The sequence below is a fragment of the Opisthocomus hoazin genome, chromosome 8, assembly GCF_030867145.1.
Source record: "Opisthocomus hoazin isolate bOpiHoa1 chromosome 8, bOpiHoa1.hap1, whole genome shotgun sequence".
NCBI lineage: Eukaryota > Metazoa > Chordata > Aves > Opisthocomiformes > Opisthocomidae > Opisthocomus > Opisthocomus hoazin.
Genome location: NC_134421.1, coordinates 64,121,222 through 64,142,198, shown reverse-complemented (window position 1 = coordinate 64,142,198; position 20,977 = coordinate 64,121,222). Strand labels below are relative to the sequence as shown.

Genomic DNA, 20,977 nt, shown 5'->3' with positions numbered 1-20,977 from the left:
CTCTATAGCAGTTCTATTTAAAAAACAAACAAACAAATAATCTTCAGGACTAATTCTGTGAACTGGCATCTGTATTGTCTGATTGAAAACTCTTCTGACTTGTGAGTGGATGGGTGGCAAAGTAAATTCTTTAAAAAGAAGCATGTACTCCTTAACGTACCTGAATTTAAAGAGTTTAAATCCCTTCTACATATTGAATTTTAAATATATGCAAATTTTGTACAAGTAGCCAAAGCACAAACGTTTTGTGTTGTGCAGTGTTTTCTTGTACGGCTGTGCTTTGATCTGATAATTTTCTGACACTTCTGTTTCTTTTAGTCTTCTCTGTCTCCCCATGTTTGTATCCCAAGGGACAGAGGGCAGACTTAGTCATTTGGATTTAGGTAAAATAGGAAGTTGTAGCTTTGAGTTCTTCAGATTTCTGAAGAGAAACTTATCTGGTGAAACATTGTTGTTGTATTAGATTATTTTCTACATAAGAAGTCAGTGACTGAATACTTGTATAAGTCTTTATAGAACAATAAATTTTATTTAAATACTTTTACATGCACCTTATGGTATAAGCCTTGGTCTTGCAAACACTTAAGCACCTGAGAAACTTCACGGTGTTACCAGACCTCTTCCAGGGTCCCAGATACATCTTATTTTATCTAATTTTTCTAGTATTCTTCATTATTTTAATTTTATTACATTTTCTGTCTGCAGACATCCTGAGCCTGATACAAGCCACCATCCCAGGCAACCAGGTAAGCCTCCAGATCCAGGACTACCAAGCTTGAGTAAAAGCAGAACAGTAGATGTGCTGAAGACAGAACAGCGGGCACCTGGACGGAGCCCTTCTTCTATTAGTCTAAGGGAATCAAAATCCAGGACTGATTTTAAAGAAGATCAGAAGCCAAGTATGATGCCCAGTTTTCTCTCAGAAGCCAATCCACTGAGTGCAGTCACTTCAGTTGTGAACAAATTCAATCCTTTTGATTTGATATCAGATTCAGATGCAGCCCACGAAGAAGCGGGGAGGAAACAAAAAGTTACCCAGAAAGAGCAAGGGAAACCTGAGGAGCAGAGGGGCTTTGTGAAACATCCAGCTCAACAACAGTCTCCAAAGACAGCCGTCAAGCAACATGGACCTGCCAGACCTACCCCCCAGCAAACTGAGTCTTCCAGACCAGTGCCTCAGCAGCAGCAGCAGCCTGGGGAACCAAAGCAAGTTCAGAAACCAGGCCCTGGTCACCCGGCAGACTCTAAGCTGGAGCAAGGGAAGCAGCCACCCCAGCCGCGAGGACCACAAAGATCTCAGCCCCAGCAGTCGGAACCAGCGAAGCCTGTTCAACAACCAGCTTCTGCAAAACCTTCATTGGGCCCAACAAAACCATTACCGCAGCAACCAGACAATGCTAGAACATCATCCCAAGCACAACCTCCCACAAAACCATCATCGCAGCAACCAGGACCTGTAAAACAACCATCTCAACAGCCGGCACGGCAGGGAGGTCCTGTGAAGCCATCTTCCCAGCAAGCAGGGCCTTCAAAGCAGCCTTCTCAGCAGCCTGGACCTGAAAAGCCATCTGCTCAGCAAACGGGACCTGCAAAACAACCTTCGCAGCCTGGACCTGGGAAGCCACCTCCACAGCAAACAGGGCTTGCAAAACAAGTGCCACCAAAACCATCTGCTCAGGCTGCAGGAGTCATGAAGCACCTGGAACAACAACCCGGACTTACAAAACCACCAGGCCAGCAACCAGTGCCTGAGAAACCCTCACAGCAAAAACAAGCTGGTTCAACCCAACCCGCCGAGTCTGCCCCGAAGAAAACCTTTTGTCCTCTTTGCACGACCACTGAACTGCTGCTGGACACTCCAGAGAAGGCCAATTACAGCACGTGCACCCAGTGTCACACTGTAGTCTGCAGCCTGTGTGGATTTAATCCTAATCCTCATATCACAGAGGTGAGTTGTTTTTAAACTGGTGTTTGCTACCGGAGTACAAATTAAGTTTACGTTCTTTACGCTGAAACACCAGATGTGTTAATTGTCTCATCGTGATCGCTTAAGGCCTTAAGTTCAGTGAAAAAAAAAAATCATGCTATTTGGGAAAACGGCTTGTGGGTAAAATGGGGTGAAATTGAGTAAAAAAGAAGTAATGCTTCTCTGTACAGTGTTTAGAAGTGTGTTTTCACTTCTTCATATAGGAAGAGGAGGAACTCCAATGTGACTTTTTTGCCATTTTGCTTCATTTTAAGCACTTGCTGTCTATGTTTGTAGTCTGACCACAAGAGTAATGTGCTAATACGTTCATAAATAAGTAAAATTTGCTGCTATAAAAACTAAACAACAAAATATGAAAATGACTCTTTATAGCCTCAGTGTGTGTTTTGGAAAATGATGTGGGGTGGATTTGCTTTGAAACTGTGTCGGTGTTCTTAGCGGAAAGTCTGAGTCATGAGTTTTGACTTGGTGATACTCAGGTTGTTTCATTCTTGTGAGATGCTAAGAAAGAGATCTCTGTGGACTATTTCTAACCTTGATCACCATTCTTGCTGTAATTATATAACATAGAAATGGCATAGAAAGTAATATTAGGACTTCAAATGAGCTTACTTTAACCTGCTGTTTGCGGTGGCTTGCTTTATGTGCTTATACATATCTTTGTTCTCTACTTGCTCTGCATGGGAATAAGGCTTCATATGAACGTCTGATCTCTTCTTATTGCTTGAATGACTTCTCCTACATCCTGAAGTGCTAGTTTTAAATTTGCAGTGTAGTTGAGCTTTGTTTTCGGTATCAACACTTTTACCAATTTATAGAAATTCAAGCATAGCAGACCTGACACCAGAGACTAACTAGCGAGAAGTAGCCAGAAGTGATATTTAGGAAGCTTATTTTGTCTTGTTTTGGTATTAGTTTAGCTGATCAGAGATACTGATAGGAAGAAGTACAGACTGCTACCGTATTTTGAATATGACAAAAAATCATGTCCCTAGGTTTAAAATGGTATCAAAGAGTTGATGAGGCTGAAAGGGTCCTCTGGACATCATGTAGTCCAACCCTCTGCTCAAAGCAGAGGTTTACTCATAGCCGTTTTTGAATATCTCCATGGATGGAAACTCCACAGCCTCTCTGGTCAATCTGTTTCCTCAGTACCACAATGATTTAAAAACATTGCAAGTAGCTAGATTTCTTTCCAGTGCACATTTTTATCAGTGATAATTTTAAGTGGGTACCTGGTAACAAACAGAAGGCTTTTTGCATCCAGCAAGTATATTATTTGTTGATTTGTTGTTAAAATTGCAAATTTAAAGCTGAAAGACTAATCGCAGTAACCATTGGTAGCACATTGCATCGTTTAGGAGTGCACTCTCTTGTCTGAGTTCAGGGAAATTTAGGCTTGAGGTGGTGGGCATTAATGCTTGGGCTGGAAAAGGATTGCAGAAATTTCAGAGCACCTGCAACTAACCAGGCACTCAGAGTTTATGTTATCAGGGCCTAAATGAGGAAAGGTCATAAAGCAGGACATTCTGGGCAGTTGGGATAAAAAAAGATATATTTATGTGTAACAGACAAGAAATATGATGCATGATGTTAAAGTCAAAGAGGAATTTTTCTAAGAAAACTTTACCTTCAAGTTCTGACAGAATGTTTTTAGACCAGAATTTCTTAAATTTATTTGTGAGTGCCGAGTTGTTTATTTCCACATTGTGCTCCTGGAGTCTCTTGGAACTCTAAGTTTGTCTTCCTTTCAAAACTTCAGATTTCTCATGGAAATGGTCAGCAACTTTGCTGTGTTCAAATGAAATGGATTTTGAGAGAGAGAGAGTTTATGTAAGAAGATCTTAAAGTATATGGAAATTCTGTGAATAACTACTAGTTTTTTGAAGTTGTTACTCTATAAGTGTGAAATTCAGGACTTAATAATTCAGACAATAAATACAGCTGCATTTAAGACTAACTGATTGCATACATATGTAAAAGCAGATTTGAATTTCATAGTACACATTGAAATAAACACAGGATATGCTTTTATTTCATGATGAAATCATTTCAGTAAATTAAGATATTGGACGTCTAATTTATTCAGCCATTAGTTCCAATCTCCTGACTCCCACTCAGATATTTCTCATTTGCTCAGCTTTGCACCACCAGCTGTCTTGCTGAAACTTCATTGTGGGTGTCCTGTTCCAATCTGCAGTGAAGTGCAACGACAATCACATCTGACTTTATTATTGAACAGTTAGAAAAAAGTAATAGAACCTGCCCTGGCACATACAAAAATTGGTCTTATTTCGGGTGCAAAGCTTCACACTTGAGTTATTCTCAAACTTTTATTCTAGTTTCCCTTTCCTTTCAATATTTAGCTTATTAACAAAAGTTTCTGATTCTTCCTTTACAGTAAGTAGTTAACACATTTCTTCTTGTGTAGCATGAAAACCATGGTTTGTGTCTTAGCTGTTGGTTTTCTTGATTACAGTGCAAGTTTTTTCTTTTGGCTTCCCTTATTTTAATTTCTCCTGAAGTGTTATTGGCCAAAAGTCTTTGTCTCTTACCCATGCACTTACTGACTAAATCTTCTCCTTGTATTGTTATGCTTTGACTTTTTCTCCTGCTCTTTTTGCCAAGTTTCATGGTTCTGTAATTCCATATTGTGCCTTTCCCGTGCCCTTTAGAGCTGCTGTTTTTATTGCTTATGTTAAAACACCTTACCGATTGGAAAGCAATAATTTCAAATTGGATGCGAAGAGAGTGAAAGGCATTTATTTAGAAAAGAATTTATATTACTTTTATTCTCTAACATTTTCCCCTATACAGTGCTTGAACTACCTTCTTAAGATATTCTTCTTGCGTGACAGTTCTGTCTTCATAACTAACAGAGTCAATTACTTTTCAAATCTAGATCTTTCTAAATTTCTATGTTGTGTATTTCTAACTGATTCTGGACAGAATACAGCAGGTTTTACAAACTGGCTAAGGAAGTAGATCACATGCATTGTAAAACCATTATTAAAAGTGCTGACTTTTTGAAATTTTTATTCATTGTTCTCATTTAAACCTCTTTTCAAAACGCAGAGGTACATGTGCTCTGTCTGTGTTAACTCGCTAGAGAGAACTGTGTAACCAAGAGCAGAAAGTGATACCTGCATTGCCACAAGGTCAGACCCCTTGAACTATTTCTCTGAACCGTCTGATGTTGCGGTCCCCTTGGGGAAAAGGGATAGTTGGCATCTTGGTTTTGTACAGCAGACCGGAGAGAAAACACACCATATATAACATGTTCAGCAACATATGTCTCTATAATCTGTCTAGGCATTGACACTCCACTCATCACCATGGCACATGACTGCCTAGCAACAGTTGCATAAAGTAATGGAAAAAAATATATAAACAGGTTTGACTGGTACTATGTTCCATTTTCCTTCCACATACATTAGAACCTGGTAGCAGGTGTGTATTTATTTTATTAACTGGTCATTTATTTTTCTCATTTTTAAAAAAATTTATTTTGCCCAAACCACTCCCACGAGCCATTAGCAACAGAAACCAGCACTTCCCCAAAAAAGATTCAGTCCTCTAGCTCATTTGAATAGCAGCAGGCTTTCTGAAAGCGAGCACAGACATCTGAGGGACTATCCATTTTCTTAAATGCTTATGTATGGTTTTTGATAAAGCTAGGCAAAAAGCATGAAGTGCTATTGTTAAATCTAAATTCTCAGTGCGTGTGCTTGATAGCTGGAAAAAATTTTCGTCACCTGTGAACTAGTGATTGGAAGATACATAGAACACAGACCGAGCAAGGGTGTAAAGTGTAGTAATGTAGCATTACATTGTGTATGATGGGCATCTGTAAAGCTGATGATCAAGTGGAGTGTTAAAGCTGTTAATGTCAGAAACTTGGCTATATGTGAGCTCTCTTCCATGAGCCCACCCTTGATGAGTATGTGTGCATATGTGAATGCCTGTTTTCTAGGTAGTTTTTAAGAGGGAATATTTTTCATGGCTTTTATCTACATTAGTCCGTATTTCATCCACTGTTTCTGTATGCATTTGAGAGACCATTTAAAATTAGTCTTGGAGCCAGGTATAATTTTTTACTTAGGTACTTGCTGAAAATTACACATTCAGATAATGTGAAGTTGTGTATATCGATGTAGGATTTGTTTATGTGCCAAAAGCTCTTCTGGATGGAGGCAAAGTGAGTTCTAAAAAAATATTTCATTGGCTTTATTTTTGACACAATGTGTCTGTATCAAAGTTGACTTAATCCTAATGGAAAAAAGAAGAGGATAAAAATAAACAGTTGAGTCTCCCAAAGTGGAGTGTATAATTTCAGATCAAGTAGAATATTTTACTGTATTTACAGATTTATTTTTCAATTCAACAGGAAAACGAATTTTTTGAACCCAGTGTGAAAAGATTTTTTTGTTGGTTGTTGTTGTTGTTAGAATTTTTTGGGGGACATGTCTATTTTTTTTTTCCTGCTTCTGGCAGAACTAGGAATTTTCTGTATCAGTTGCTCTAGATACTACAGCCTTGATTTTTTGCTCTTTCTTTCTGCTTCCATTTTTATGTACAATCGTGTCACAACTTTTGGTGATTTAAGAGTATCATGACTTGGTTCAAATCTTTATAAGGATTTTTGGTATTTGTATTTCTTTTTGTTAATGTCCTCCATCTCCAAGTATCCTAAACAGTCACAAATACTTGGGCATGAAGTATTTTCAATAACTAAAAAGAATTTAAGCAGTCAGAAATGCATTAATTTTCTTCAGTTATTATCATTATTATTAGCTTGTATAGGGAAAAGAATATATAATAATTTAATATGCATATAAGGAAGGTGACTATAATTCTTGTGGTGAATACAGAGAAGTTTTGCTTATACCTGCAATAAAATTAATAGAAATGACTGTATGAAATCTTTGTTGATTACATGACAGTAAAGGAAGCTATTGATTGAACTGAAATATTCCCTGCAGTTTACAGTCTAGACCCTGCTGTGTTGTAGTAGTGCATAAGAACCAGAATGCAACATGGACTGGAAATGACATATAAACAAAAATAAAACTGCCATCACTGTGAGTAGTGACATGCCACAAATCTAAGCTTTTTAATACCAGGAAAAATAGCTTGAAACGGTACACCCTATGTGCACTTAAGACTTGTGGAGGATATTCAGGTTTATATAAGTAATGCAAAATCAAATAGGAAAAAATTAAAGACTTGAATCTGACCATCAGCTCTTATAAACATAAATTGTAAAGAAATTAGTCAAAAAAACACTAACAAAACCCAAAACTCTTTTTTAACTTTCTCAAAGTATTAATTTAGATATCAACTCTTAACTGCCCCAAAGTAAAGCCAGAGGTGTTCTGTAAAAGAGGATGGAGTTGTCTGGGTTCAAACTGATCAGAAAGCAGATTCAAACAAGCCTTGTTTAATTGTCTTCTAAAAATGATCAAAGGTTGAAATATTTCTGTGTGAAATAGTTCTTTTGGTCTAAAGAGTACTTGGGGTGTTCCAGTGTTACTGACACTGCAATTTATATGGAAGTGGAAATTACAATTTTTGTGATGAAATGAAGTTAGTACAGCCCCTTTAGTTCTGCCCCTAGCTAGAACTGCCACATAGGCATCTGGGAAAATTGTAAAGATCCTCAAATAGGAGGGTTATGGAAGCGCAGAATACTGTTCCTCTCTGTGCAATATTCTTAAACACATTCCCACACCATTTCTCTCTCAGAGGAAGACTATATGCCTACATTTCTGCTTTACATTTATGATTAGATGTATTAATAGTATTGATGCCCTGTGGATTTTTTTTTCTTTAAAGGAGCAGAACATAGACAGAGTCAAACACCTATGCATTGCGAATAGTTTATTGGTATTTTATTTGGGCAATATTCTACAACATGTTAGAGTGTTTTCTCATTAGCCCAGAAAACTGTCCTGTCCAGTTTTTAACAGAAGTAAATAATAAATTAATCTGCATAGCTAAAGATGTCAACAGCAGTGAGCCATCTGCGCCAGTATTGCTGTTGCTCAGCAACTGTAATTTACTACTATGTGAGGCCATCTGATGTGGAGCGGCTGTTCGCTGGGTGATCGCTGGGCAGGAACCGCGGCCCAGCCCTGCTCTGGCCAGACAGCATAATCCTGGTCAAATCCCAGCGTTATTCACTCAGAAGCGCCCTGCACAGCGCAGATGGAATTTGTTAACCTTTTCTTTGCTGCTCTCTTGATTTGCAGTTATATTTTTTGTTAATCCTTCAGGTGTTTCTAATACATTAAATGTCCATGCAGTTAATGAAAGCAGTCAGAATTTGTTGCAGTGATGCGTGTTGTAGTGCACCGAGCTGCGTTTAAAAGCATTTTTCCCTGTCCTATGCATGAGGCAGCTTAAACACAGGCTGGGCTATAGAAACTGAGTTTTAGATATTCTGAAATACTGTCATTCAAAAAAAGAAATGAAAATATTACACGTTCACTATTTTACTATTTTGCTTTATCATTCTAATTATGTGAGCAATAAAATAACTGTTCCCCAAACACCCGTAGTTCATATGAAAAGTACAGCTTTTTGTATTAGTAATTTAAGCAGAGCAGTGGAGTATATTTTAAGATTGTGATAACTGCACAAGACAACTGATCCAGTAATATTTTTCAGTAGTTTTAAAATAGCTAAGTAACATTTAAAAATAGCATTTTAAAATGGCTGTTTTAAAAGTGTGCTCAAATATTGGTTTAGCACCAAGCTACAGTGTTTGTAACCATTGCTGTGGTTTGTGGAATGGATACATGGGGAACGTGCTGCTGAACAGAACCTAGGGTCATTTTTGTGAACATTTTGAGTCAGTGTTTCCTGATAAACTCCCTAATTACCTTCCTTTCAGATATCAGATATAAAAGCAAATGTTTATGTTGCATACTGTGTACAATTGTTAAATGTTTGTTTCGGTGTAATTACTTTGAATAGCTGAGATCTTATTCATGGAAGGATGCTGTAGAAGGAAAACTTTGTCTCCGGTATTGCCCAGGCTTGTTTAGAAGACCTTTTCAGTTGTATGTCGACGTACTAATTCAGTTTATTTTGGTATAGATGTTGTTCATAACAGGATTTTCTGATCTAGTTGATTGTCGCTTACGGTGTTCTACCAACCTACATGAAGCTGCATAAAATAATGGACACAAGTGCTTTATTTTTCATGTTGTCTCATCATCCAGCCAAATATGGATTCCTAACTCCTCTCTGATATTATCAGAAATCAAATAAGCTGATGTGTTTTCAGACTAGAATTTGTCAATAAAGCTTTGGGGCAGCACTGAGCAATGTCAGCAAAGTCTATTTACGTGTCTGAGGCAATGTAAAGGCTCTATAGATCTTTACATGTCTGTGGTGATGTAAAGGAATGTTAATATTCTATGCATATCTTAAAGTATCTTTTTATAGTACCTAATGACTTGTCTAAATGAGACCGATTGCCTTAAAAGGCAGCTCTGTTCTGCAAAAGGACTGTTAAAATGGGTTCTGAGAGCTACATTCATGTTGTGTGCCAGTAATTTTTATATGAAATGTGTTCAATCTGCAAGTCAAAATTTCTTTCTCACAGTACATCTGGAATTTTAGAATCAAGCTGGGTTCTCTTCCTCTCCTATGTCATCTGCAAGAATAGAAATTGAGCACGCCAGTCGATGCGCTCACTCTGACAGTTTTCCTATTGCTTTCGATGGGTTTGCGTAGTTAGAACAGATCTGAACACTTTTGCAGAAAGGAATAGGCTCCAGATTGCCTTCAGTTGTGTTGGCTTTGTTTGGGATAAGGATAACTGAAGTGTAGATTGTATTTGTTATTGGAGTCGACTTTTAGATTATGAATAAAGAAAGGTGACCTATGGAATGTGCTGCTATAATTTTCTTCAATGTAATTCCCCATGGATGCTGTTACTAAAACACTGTGAATAAGTGCGTTTGGTGCTCCCAGCTAGTAGAGTCTTTTTATGAAACTTTTAAAAGATGTTATGGCTGATGAATATGTAGAATATATTTTAATTACTTGTTTATTGTTATGAGGGCAAATAGTTTCGACATCAGTGAGTTAGAAAGCAAAGTAACACTTTCTGTGTTCAGTAGTTGAAATCAGAGCAAAAATGCTGCATGAAATCTGTTGAATTTACAGTCCTAGTCATGTCACTTAACAGCATGGGTCTCAGGAGAAGAAAACAACTTATGGATTTGTTCTAAAAGTGTGACCCAGCCCCCACCTCTGTCTACCAGTGTAAAAATAGACAGCTTGGGATCCTCAGCATCACGGAACAGTCTCCTTTACAAATAGACAGGAACTTCAAGAGCTCACATGTTGTCCTGTAAACTTTTGCCTGCTAGTTCTAGGTAGCGATACGAGAAATATGGAGAAAGAAACTAGAAAGTCACAGAACTGCTGTCCAGGAAGGCCTTTAAGGGTAAACAAGCATTAGTATTTTAGGTGTCTACAGCAGCAATAAGTTTTACTTCATCTGTAATAATGTGTAGGAGCATCTGCTCCTGTTAAAATTTATGGAAAATCTCTGTAACTGCAGTAGAATGAACAGGCCGGTGTTTGATACAAAACTGCATCATGTAGTGCACTTCATTTTGAACTCCTGCAGTTCCAGTCACAGAACTACAGTTCACAGAATCACAGAATCACAGAATAATAGGGGTTGGAAGGGACCTCTGTGGGTCATCTAGTCCAACCCTCCTGCCGAAGCAGGGTCACCTACAGCAGGCTGCACAGGACCTTGTCCAGGCGGGTCTTGAATATCTCCAGAGAAGGAGACTCCACAACCTCCCTGGGCAACCTGTTCCAGTGCTCCATCACCCTCAGAGGGAAGAAGTTCTTCCTCATGTTCAGACGGAACTTCCTGTGCCTCAGTTTGTGCCCATTGCCCCTTGTCCTGTCACTGGGCACCACTGAAAAGAGCTTGGCCCCATGTTTGTGCAGTTTTGTATTTGTTTGAAGATGATGTGTGTAATGACTTGAGGGTTTTGGCACTTAATTCCTCCCACAAAAATGCATGGGAGGAATTTTATGTCTAAACCAGAAAGATTTAAAAAATATTACAGTGAAGTAAAACTTCCTACATTTTCCATTTTGATGTTCAGCTGTAGGAGTAGCAAATTCAATTTTAGTTTTAAAGGCTTCAGTCCAATACTGAGTGTGTGCATGTATGTATATATGTATATAATTATCTTTTTTAAGCTAAGAAAAAAAAAACAGTTGAGAGTTAGTTTTGTGTTCTGCATAAGGTTGTGTTGAAAACTGTAGTATAGAATTAACTTTTGTTTGGACTCCAGTTAGGTAGTAGGGTCAGACTGGACCAGCTGCAAGTTGAAGACAAGTCTAAATGCTTATAAATGCAATTGGAATCTGGACATCTTAAACATAAGAATTATTCAGACTACTTACTCTGTAGCCCCACCCAAGCCTACAGATACTTTATTTGGGGCCTTTAAGTTGTCACAGTGACTTAAAATTAGGTTTCCTGGAAGCTGAGTGAGAGCAGGTAGGCACCTGTTACTGCCATGGTTTCATCTGGTCATCTTACTTTGGAGTACAGCACTTGTATCTGGAAAAAAAAAAAAAAGCAAGTGGAGGTGACAAAAAGTAGCAGGAGCAGTGAATCACTATGAAAAGTGCATTGTCCAAATATCTGTAAAAGTTCTGTGGTTTGAGGGGAAAAGACATTCCTCACTTAGGCCCATTAGAAAGCTCCTCACAAGATCCTGTCTTCCTCCAACATAGAGGAGAGCCCAACTCCTTCGTATAAGAAATCTTAATCGCTTTGCCAAAGCCAGACTGCTGTGACAGCTGAGGTGCACGACCGGAGTATGTTGCTTAAGTCTGGTCTTTGATTAGACTTAAATCTTCTAGAAAACCCTTAAGAAGTCATACAGAAATGGTATTAGTATGTATCTGATTAAATTAAAATACTAATATCTGAAATCAGGTGTCATAATTAAGGTTTACTTATGGCAAGTAATTGTCCCTTGGACAGGGAACTTGCAGGGCAACTGATCACTAATCAAACAATATGGGAGTTAAGCTAAATATAATCTTGGCTCAGATCCTTTGTGCAATTCTGAACTTAATTCCTTTAATAATTTGAAGCAGAACTTAAACTTGTGTTCCAGTTGTGTTTCAGTTGGTTTCACTTTTTAACAGTCATTTGCTGTATGGATTGCAAGTAGACTGGAGAAGTGTTTAAACAATCTAAAAAAATTGCACTGAAAATGGAAGATAAAAACAGCATTATTATGAATGCTAACTTGATTACTGTGGACTTACATCTGGGGCCAGAATCGGGCATCTGTTTTTGAAGCTGTTGTTAATAGCGAGCTCATATTCCAGAGTGCGTGTATACCAAGTTTATCAGAACAATTGGAATAACTGTGTTTTAGAGAACTGCGTCCAACTATTATTTTAATTTTTGTTGCTGGAAAAATAAAAGGCTGGCAAAGCACACCAAAATAATGAATTAATTGCCTCAGTCCATGACATCAGAGTTCTTTGCTTGCAGTGAGCTCTGATATTAGACAGACAAAGTCTTTCTTTGCCCGTAGTAACTCCAGATTCATCCCATGGTTTATGGTAGAGATTTCAGACCTGAGTGAGAAACAGGATCCAGAAATCTTTGCCCTTAGGGGAAAAGATCCGAGTCTTATATTCTGTGGTCGAATTGCAGTTTCCCTCTGTTGCAGTGGTGCGTGCAAATGCCATAGCTGGTACCCTGTGTTTCGCACGCAAACTGAAGAATAGAAATAGAGCTGCAGATGACCTGCTTAAGTATCTACTTGCAGGCATCGGCCTACGGGACTCCGTGCCATATTGAATGGCATTTTTGCTGCCTATAATATTTCTGCTAGCGATGTAAAATGTGGAAAATAACACGTGATGCTTCCTGGCTACATATTGCTTTAGCTTATTCGATCCTTCCTCAGATTGTGAGGCTATACAGAAGCAATGGTAGGGATGACCACTTAGGATTATTGGGTTTTTCTGTCTTATTAGAAAATACAGTTTCCCGCTCATGTAATACATCTTGGGAAGCAGAAAAAATGGTTTGAAGTTATGAGGTACTAAAACTGATGACAGACGTGGGTAAATACATTATTTGCCTTTTTCCTTCTCTGTGTTGAAAAGAGGGGCCCATTGTATGCAGGCAGACAGTAATTACTCTGGGACTTTCTTTTAGTAACAAAAGAATTTTGGGAAATCTAATTATGGTTCTTAAAACACCATCAGGGCTTAGGCAAAGCTGCTCATGGATTCCAAATGAAGACTTGCCCTCAAAGTGGTGGTAAAGCAAGAATCTGTGTAGTATCTGATGTCCATTAACACACCTTTGTGCCTAATTCATTGGGTACACGTGTACTGCCAGTACTTGTGCTCTGTAACTTAAACCATTACCAAAACCATAACCTGTACGAAGAGCTTGATGGATGTATGCTTAAAGGCAATTTGCATTTACTGTGTTTTAATTCTGATTATTGTTTTCTGACAGCAGACTTGATGTGTCAAACTATTTTAGCAGTATTTGTCTCTTTTTTCCTCAATTCTGGCAAATCATTGCTATAAATGAATCACTGCTGGGTCTCACGAAACTACAGTGCATTTTTTAATTCTACTGGGGTTTTATCCTCCAGTATTTGGCTGTGTGTAAACTGAATGTGACATCATTAGAAGCATGGGCTCAGTGATAGCTCAAATCCCAGGAATGTGGAGAAGAATCACAGAATCACAGAATAGTAGGGGTTGGAAGGGACCTCTGTGGGTCATCTAGTCCAACCCTCCTGCTGAAGCAGCGTCACCTACAGCAGGCTGCACAGGACCTTGTCCAGGTGGGTCTTGAATATCTCCAGAGAAGGAATGGAAGAATCAATTGGACATGTTAACTGCGAAACAATAGTAATAGTAATAGTGGTAATATTTCTCCCTTTTTACACAGAAGTCTGAAATACTCCAACAAACCATATACTAGAATAGCCTATTATGATGCTGATTTTATTAAGTTTGTCTTATCTTAATTATAATACTTTTAAAATTATTTTCTTTCTGCAGATTAAGGAATGGCTCTGTTTAAACTGCCAGATGCAAAGAGCGTTGGGTGGTGACCTAGCACCAGGTCTCGGTCCCGGCCCACAGCCGCCTCCACCCAAGCAGAAGACACCTGTTCCTCCTTCAGCAGCTAAAGCATTGCCCCAGCCACAGCCAGTTCAGAAGAAAGATGCTTCTCCAAAACCTGATCCGTCGCAGCTCCCGGAATTGAAGAAACCCCTGCCACAGAAAAAACAGCCGTCCTTGCCTGGCTCTCCCCCCATAAAATTGAAACAAGCCGGCGCTGAGCCTCCTGAGATCTCCCAGCATGTGGATCCTACTCCAAGGTCAGACCAGGCCAAGCCAACACAGGCTGAAGACCAGCAGAAGCAGCCCAGGACGCAGCGGCCTGCGACAGACACTCTGCCGGCCTCTGCAGTGCTGGGGCCGAAGCAGGACTCGGCAGGTCCCAGGCCTCCGCAGAAGGTGACAGATTCCCCAAAGCCAGAGCCTTCCAAGCTGTCACAGGACACATGTCCAGCTGGGGATAAACCAGATTCCAAGCCCCTGCCACAAGTGTCTCGGCAGAAGTCAGATCCCAAGCTTGCGTCTCAGCCTGGGCCTAGACCAGATGCTAAAGCTCAAAAGCCTGTCGAGCTCACACAAATGAAAGAAGACCCGAAGAAGTTACAAACCAAGCCGGCCCCAAGGCCTGATCCCAAAGCTGCTCCCAAGGGCCCACAGGCAGGGGCAGGCCCCAAGCCAGCGCCAGCGCCGCTGGCACCTCAGCCCCAGCCGTCTCAGAAAACTCCCGAGCAACCAAGGCGCTTCAGCCTGAATCTGGGAGGCATCACGGATGCCCCTAAGCCTCAGCCCACAACACCACAGGAAACGGTTACTGGGAAACTCTTTGGATTCGGAGCGTCAATCTTCAGCCAGGCCTCCAGTTTAATTTCTACCGCGGGTCAGCCGGGGTCTCAGGCACCGGCCGCCCCACCACCTGGTTCTGCGGCGAAGCAGCCCCAGCCGCCATCACAGTCTCCGGCCTCTCAGGCAGCCCCCAGAGAGGCTGGCCAGGCTCAGGCTCCTCCAAAAGCTGTACCTGTAAAGAAAGAAGCCAAGCCTCTTATGACTGAAAAATCGGAGCCATCCAAAGTGGAGAGTGTTTTAACGACTAAAGGATCTGATGTAGAAAAGAAACCTGGTTTGGTGAAAGACAGCAAGCCTCAGGCTGCTGAAGCTAAGAAACCTGCTGGGCTGTCAGAACCAGAGAGAGCCAGCCAGCCAAAAGTGTCTTGTCCCCTTTGTAAAACTGGACTAAATGTTGGTTCTAAGGATCCCCCCAACTTTAATACGTGTACAGAGTGCAAGAAGGTTGTGTGCAATCTCTGTGGATTTAACCCAATGCCGCACATAGCTGAGGTAAGGCAGTGGAGTGTGGAGACCTGTCTGCAGCTGATGTTTACCTGTTGAGTTGTCGAGAAAAATTTCAATGTTTCATCATCTGATGATGGCTTTTAAAATTAAATGTCTGTGTTGCATGAAACCTGGTCAGTAGTCAGAAAGTACTTGCAATGAATTTTCTGTAGTTTAAGAGAGTCTGATATAGCTGGTTGCTAGGGTTTTGAGGCATAAGCTTGGTCAAGAACCCTTTTGAAATTGGTGCTACTGTGATAGAGCAAACTACCGTACATTCAGTCTATCATGGGATTAAGTTCTTTCTCATATGCTTCAGCATTGTATGTTAACATGTGTGCTTTTTTAATCAATGCCCCTGATTCAGACAATTATTGAATGAAGGAATGTGTCAATGCTTAGTTATTCCCCTTCCCCCCCTGTTTAATATATCCCTAAATTTATTTCGTTAATCGCATTCTGGCTCTGGAGTCTTTGCATGTGCTGGTGTACTCATTAGGAAGGTTGAAGTTTAAGTGATACCTCTGTGGTGAAATATGTAATTTTTTGGAGTGAAGAATGTAAAGCTTATGAAGTCACTTCATTCCTTAAGGAGCGTTAGTTTGAAAGTGCCTTGTCCATGATGGCCCAAGACAGATTCAGTAGGGCCAGCTTATGTTTAGAAGAATTAAGCAATTTACTTTCAACAGTGTCCTCACACTCCACGTTTTTACCCTCCTTCCTTGCTTTCTTGTAATTTTTTGGCAAGGGGATTGGAAACTTCATGCTCGCTTAAGGAGGCATGCCTGGCTTGCCCTATCAATTTGGCAAATTCAACTCAATAGAAGCAGACCACCTAACAATACTTGTCAGTAATTTAACTGTGTAAATTGGTCTGTGCAGCACATGAAGAAAGTAGCTGTCAGTGTTGTGGCTTTGAAATCTGAATTAACAAATTAGAAATGGCTCCCAGGGTTAAAGGTTATCATGTCTGCCTTAAGGCAAGAACAACTGTTGGAAGAAATAGTAAGTTGCAGGGCAAATACAGCTTATGTTGACTGTGTATGCTTTTTTTGTGGATTATTATCTGGAATATAGTATCATTTGAAAGGCAGTTGTCCTATTGTAATAAGCACATTTTATCTGATTTATGAGTATGATGTCTACTGTCTTTGTGGTCATTTAGGCCAGAAAGAAAGGTCCGAAAATGCGGGAAGATTGATCAGTGATTGAAAGCCAGGTTTCAATTGACTTTTAGCGTTGCTTGTGCACTGAATTCCATCAAACATGCATTCCTTCGTCACTGTTCAACCCCCTGCCCCATACACACACACAAACAGACATGTGTATGCATACACACACACATACACAGACACTTATTTAGGTTTTAAATGTGAAAAATGCCTATGGCTTTCTCCAGAGGCACTCTGGTATGCATACACAGAATACCACAGAAGCAAGATGTGTCAGCTTTGGTGAAACACTGTGGTGAAATGACAGCTACGCGACTCATGGTGCATGGATTGACTCCTTCAGAGCTGACTTAAGTGGGACGATGTGGGACTGCATTGTGGTGTGCAGAAATCTATATTCCCTATATTTCTTCTGTTTTAAGATGAGAAGGCTGTTACTCTGTTTCTTTTTTCCTATCACTGTTATTGTCAGCATATTGTCTCCATTTCCACTCTTTGGAATATGCAGACCTTGAAATACTATTAATTTTCTGTAGTCTGACTTCCTCATAACTTTCTTTGCCCCATTTTTTGGCTCCTTCTTGCATTTTCTTCTTCTTTATACTACACATTTCCACCTCTGTCCACAGTTTTCCATTTTAACTTCTTTTTTCCAATCATTTTTGCTAAAAATTGGCGAACTGCTTTTCCTTGACAATAGGAGTTAGTTTGCTTGGCTGAGGACAGCCCGACGTTCCTATTCATGAAGATGGGAGACAGAAGAGGGAGCTCATCCTCTCCTCTCCCAAATGAGCTGTGTAAATAATGTATTTAATCTCAGATAGCAGTTCTGTCCCTGTATACACTGTATGTAGTATACACCTGTTTACATCACAGAAACATGATGGTGAGCAAATAATTTATGCTCATTAGCATAAATACATACTCTTTTCATCCACCAAACTTTTCTAACATGTTGAGTAGAGTCTTGGAGGTTTTATTTACTTGTCTCTGTATTTTTTGCGGGGTTGTGAAGGAGAAATAGAAATGCTTTTTAAAATTGGTCTTTATGGTGGTTTTCTACCCTATTCATTTATTCTTATATTCTACATTCAAAGAAAAAATTGTAATTCCAGAAGGCTATATTCCCTCTTGGCCCCAGGAAATGTTTTGGATGAACAAACATTAATGGGCATTTTACAGTTTTACTTTGGGGCTGCAGCTGTGTCACGGTGATTCCAACAGTCGCTTATGTATTATCTATGTATTGTTGCCTCATTAATGGCTGAAAATGAGTTGAGTTTTGTTGACTGAGTGATGGCTGAAACCTTGTTGCCACAAAACTTGTATTGGTCTATACGGGAAGAATCAGTCCCACGGAGCAGGGAAAACAGTATTTCATTGACAAATACAGAGGAGCGTCTAAACTCTGTGGGCACTTCTACCTCAAGATGTTTCAGCAGGGAATGTCTTCAGGCACCGTGCTGCTGTACTGCAGACATGGCTGAGAGGGAAGAAGGTGCTTGCTCACAGTGACTGTTGTTTGTTCTTGCCTGTATGTGACAGAAATAACTTTCAAAAAAGTCTTTAAGATGCTGAAGACAGTTGGTCCTCTAGTAACCCCTCTTCTGCAGGAAATGAGAGAACTAGACTTTCACCTAGTCTAAATTAACAATATGTTATTTATTTCAGTGAAATTATTCTGATTTGTGCAAGCTGAGAATTAGGCTAGAATACTTTTTATGGAAATGGGCTGATTGTTCTTTTTCTCCCTGATTTGTTTATCCAACAGTCAAACAGTTATTTGCTTAAATAGTAATTTATCCATGAAGCAAACAGCCACGGATGATTAACTAAATGACAGTTGATAGGTTTCAAAGACCCACAGGCTCATGTGTGCCCTAGTGCATTAGCAGACTCCTTATTCTGCCATTTGCTCAATAGGGAGGAGCACTGTTTACCAGCTCTGTAATTAGCTTTCCAGCTCAGGTAGTTGGAAGCAGCTCTATTTTTAGTAAGAAAGCACAAGATCGCAACTGCAGAAGCCAGAAATGAAGTGTGTGGCAACGACCATTTTGTGCATTTAAAACTCGGTGAAGCTGTTCAGAATACTGAACAGGAGCAGAAATGGTTGCCTGTAATGTAATTAAGTATGTTGAGGCAGCAGGGTCAGGAATATAGAACCTGTGATGACTTAATATAATAGTAAAATGAAACATTTAAAAACTAAGCTAAGGAAAACTAAGATATCCAAATCTGTAGAATCTGTATGGACAACAAGAAAGAACAACGTCTTAATAGAGTCAAATGTTATGAACAGAAAGAGCTCAAAATGTAAGGTGTGTGTATATGTGAGTGCACTAATGGATTTAATTTAATAGAACTGCCAAGGGAGCAACAGAAGCACTTTTTAGTCTATTACTAGCTATAAAATTATCTGGAAAGGTACTTGGAAGTAAAAAATGTTCCACATGTAAAATACATTAGTGGGGCTACTGAAAGGAGGGAATTGTTCTGAATGAAGGAGAAGGAGAGGGAAGACAAGGGGAAGGGTAGGAAAGATATCATAACCCAGACTTCAGGAATTCTGTTTTGAAAGAGATGTAATCTGTCAGACGTGATCAGAATAGAGAATATAAATAATTTCACATGAAGAGGGATGTTTCATGATAAATATATTACGAAGAATGTTGTCTGTGTGAAGTTGTTTGACATGGGTGGATATTATAGCAGGAATCTATAAGCAGGATTCTATAAACAACGACCTTGATGGCTCCTGTCCAATCTGTATTCTTATAGCGTAGATTTTTTTTTTTAAACAGATGTATAACCCACCAAAAAAATTTAGATGCTTTTCTGATAGCTTCTTCTCCACTGATGCTTACTAGACCAAACTAAAGAAATATTTTCTTTTCTTCTCCTCTCATACTATGGAGAGAGGGAAAGCAAAAAGATAAACTCCTTTTCTAAGTAAGCACAGTGCTATCATTAAACTCAGTAATATAACCAGGTTAAAAATGGTACATTGCTCTTCCAGTAAGATCTTTTAGAAGTCACAGTAAATAGTTAGCATTTTGGAACTGATACAAGCCTCTCTGGAGGTGAGGTGAGGGGAGCTCTCTTGTCGTGGCAAGTTGTTGTATACCTGAATACATCTTGGATTCTTTTACCTCCTCCTAAAATCCTGCAGAAAGGGCACTGGCACAGGTGGGCACCTGATGTAAATAATTCTGGCAGTTTCTATTTTTCCAAACTTTCACTGATACCTAATTGCAAATGGAATGAGGCCCTCAGCAGATGTGACCCATTAGTTAGACTTTAACATTAGGCTTTAAAAAAATAATTTAAAAAAGAAAAAATCCAAACCTATCCGAAGTGAAATGAACTCTGCTGGTAAATGCCTGAATGTGGTTTGGACTTCTTAAAGCAAGTATGCAATAACATGTGATGAGCCACCTACAATTTTAATGAAAATCCCCCAAATGGTTTCCTGCATCATCTGAGGTGCCACCCCTTGCCTCTTTTGAGTTTGTTAACAACTCTGTACTATCATGTTTTTCCTGTTTGAGAAAGCTCAGACCATTCTGCAAGTTGGCAGGTTTAACTTGTATTAGAAGTTCCTATCTCGTCTTTTATGTTTGATGATAGTTGTTCTGGAAACAGATGGTGTCTGGGAAACACAGTGAAGAAGAATTTGCACTTAAGACACAAAGAGAAAAACAACCACTCCTTACAGATGCATAATTTATCTTCTCTACCTCTTCCCTCTCCCTTCATATTTAAAGCTCCTTTTAAAATTTTGATTGTAAGAAAGTGAATGCTGTTATTGTTTAATAGCAGTAGCCAAATAATACAGAACATAATAAGCTAACACAATGTATACACTAAAGTTTATGGAAATTTTATCCATTAAATGATAAGTCTTTATAATTGAGAAAATGTTAAAACTAGTACTAATTATTATTTTGAAAGAAAATCTGGCATTGAAAAACAGAGTGCATGTTAGATGATAAAAATTCCACTGTATTTCTTGACTGTCAGAATGAAATTAATTTAACTCCAAATGAGGTATCCTACTTCTCCTATTTAATTAATTCAATATGCATAACAGAAGCAACATAAAATGGAAATATTTTTAATAGCAGAACGACTCACCTCTTCCATTTTTCCTGTAGAACGCATGTATTGTGTAAATACAGAACAGCAGGGCTAATATGGAATGATCCTTTAATGAATGATTTAGTCAAAATTGAACATAGATAAATATTTTTAAAAAATCTAGTGCCTGAATTCAGCTCTGAAATAAGGCTGGAGAGTGTAAGCTTCATGAACAATTAGCCTTCTGGTG

At 39.2% G+C, this 20,977-nt stretch overlaps 1 protein-coding gene across 12 annotated transcripts in view; it reads left to right on the top strand.

Moving 5' to 3' along the window:
- Nucleotides 1-20,977, top strand: part of PCLO (piccolo presynaptic cytomatrix protein) — a 400,793-nt gene that overhangs the window by 5,668 nt on the left and 374,148 nt on the right. For all 12 annotated transcript variants that reach the window (XM_075428595.1, XM_075428596.1, XM_075428594.1 and 9 more), the window contains exons 2-3: nucleotides 706-1,948; nucleotides 14,087-15,484. In XM_075428595.1, coding sequence (XP_075284710.1) covers nucleotides 706-1,948; nucleotides 14,087-15,484 — 2,641 coding nt within the window. The remainder of the gene's footprint in view (nucleotides 1-705; nucleotides 1,949-14,086; nucleotides 15,485-20,977) is intronic.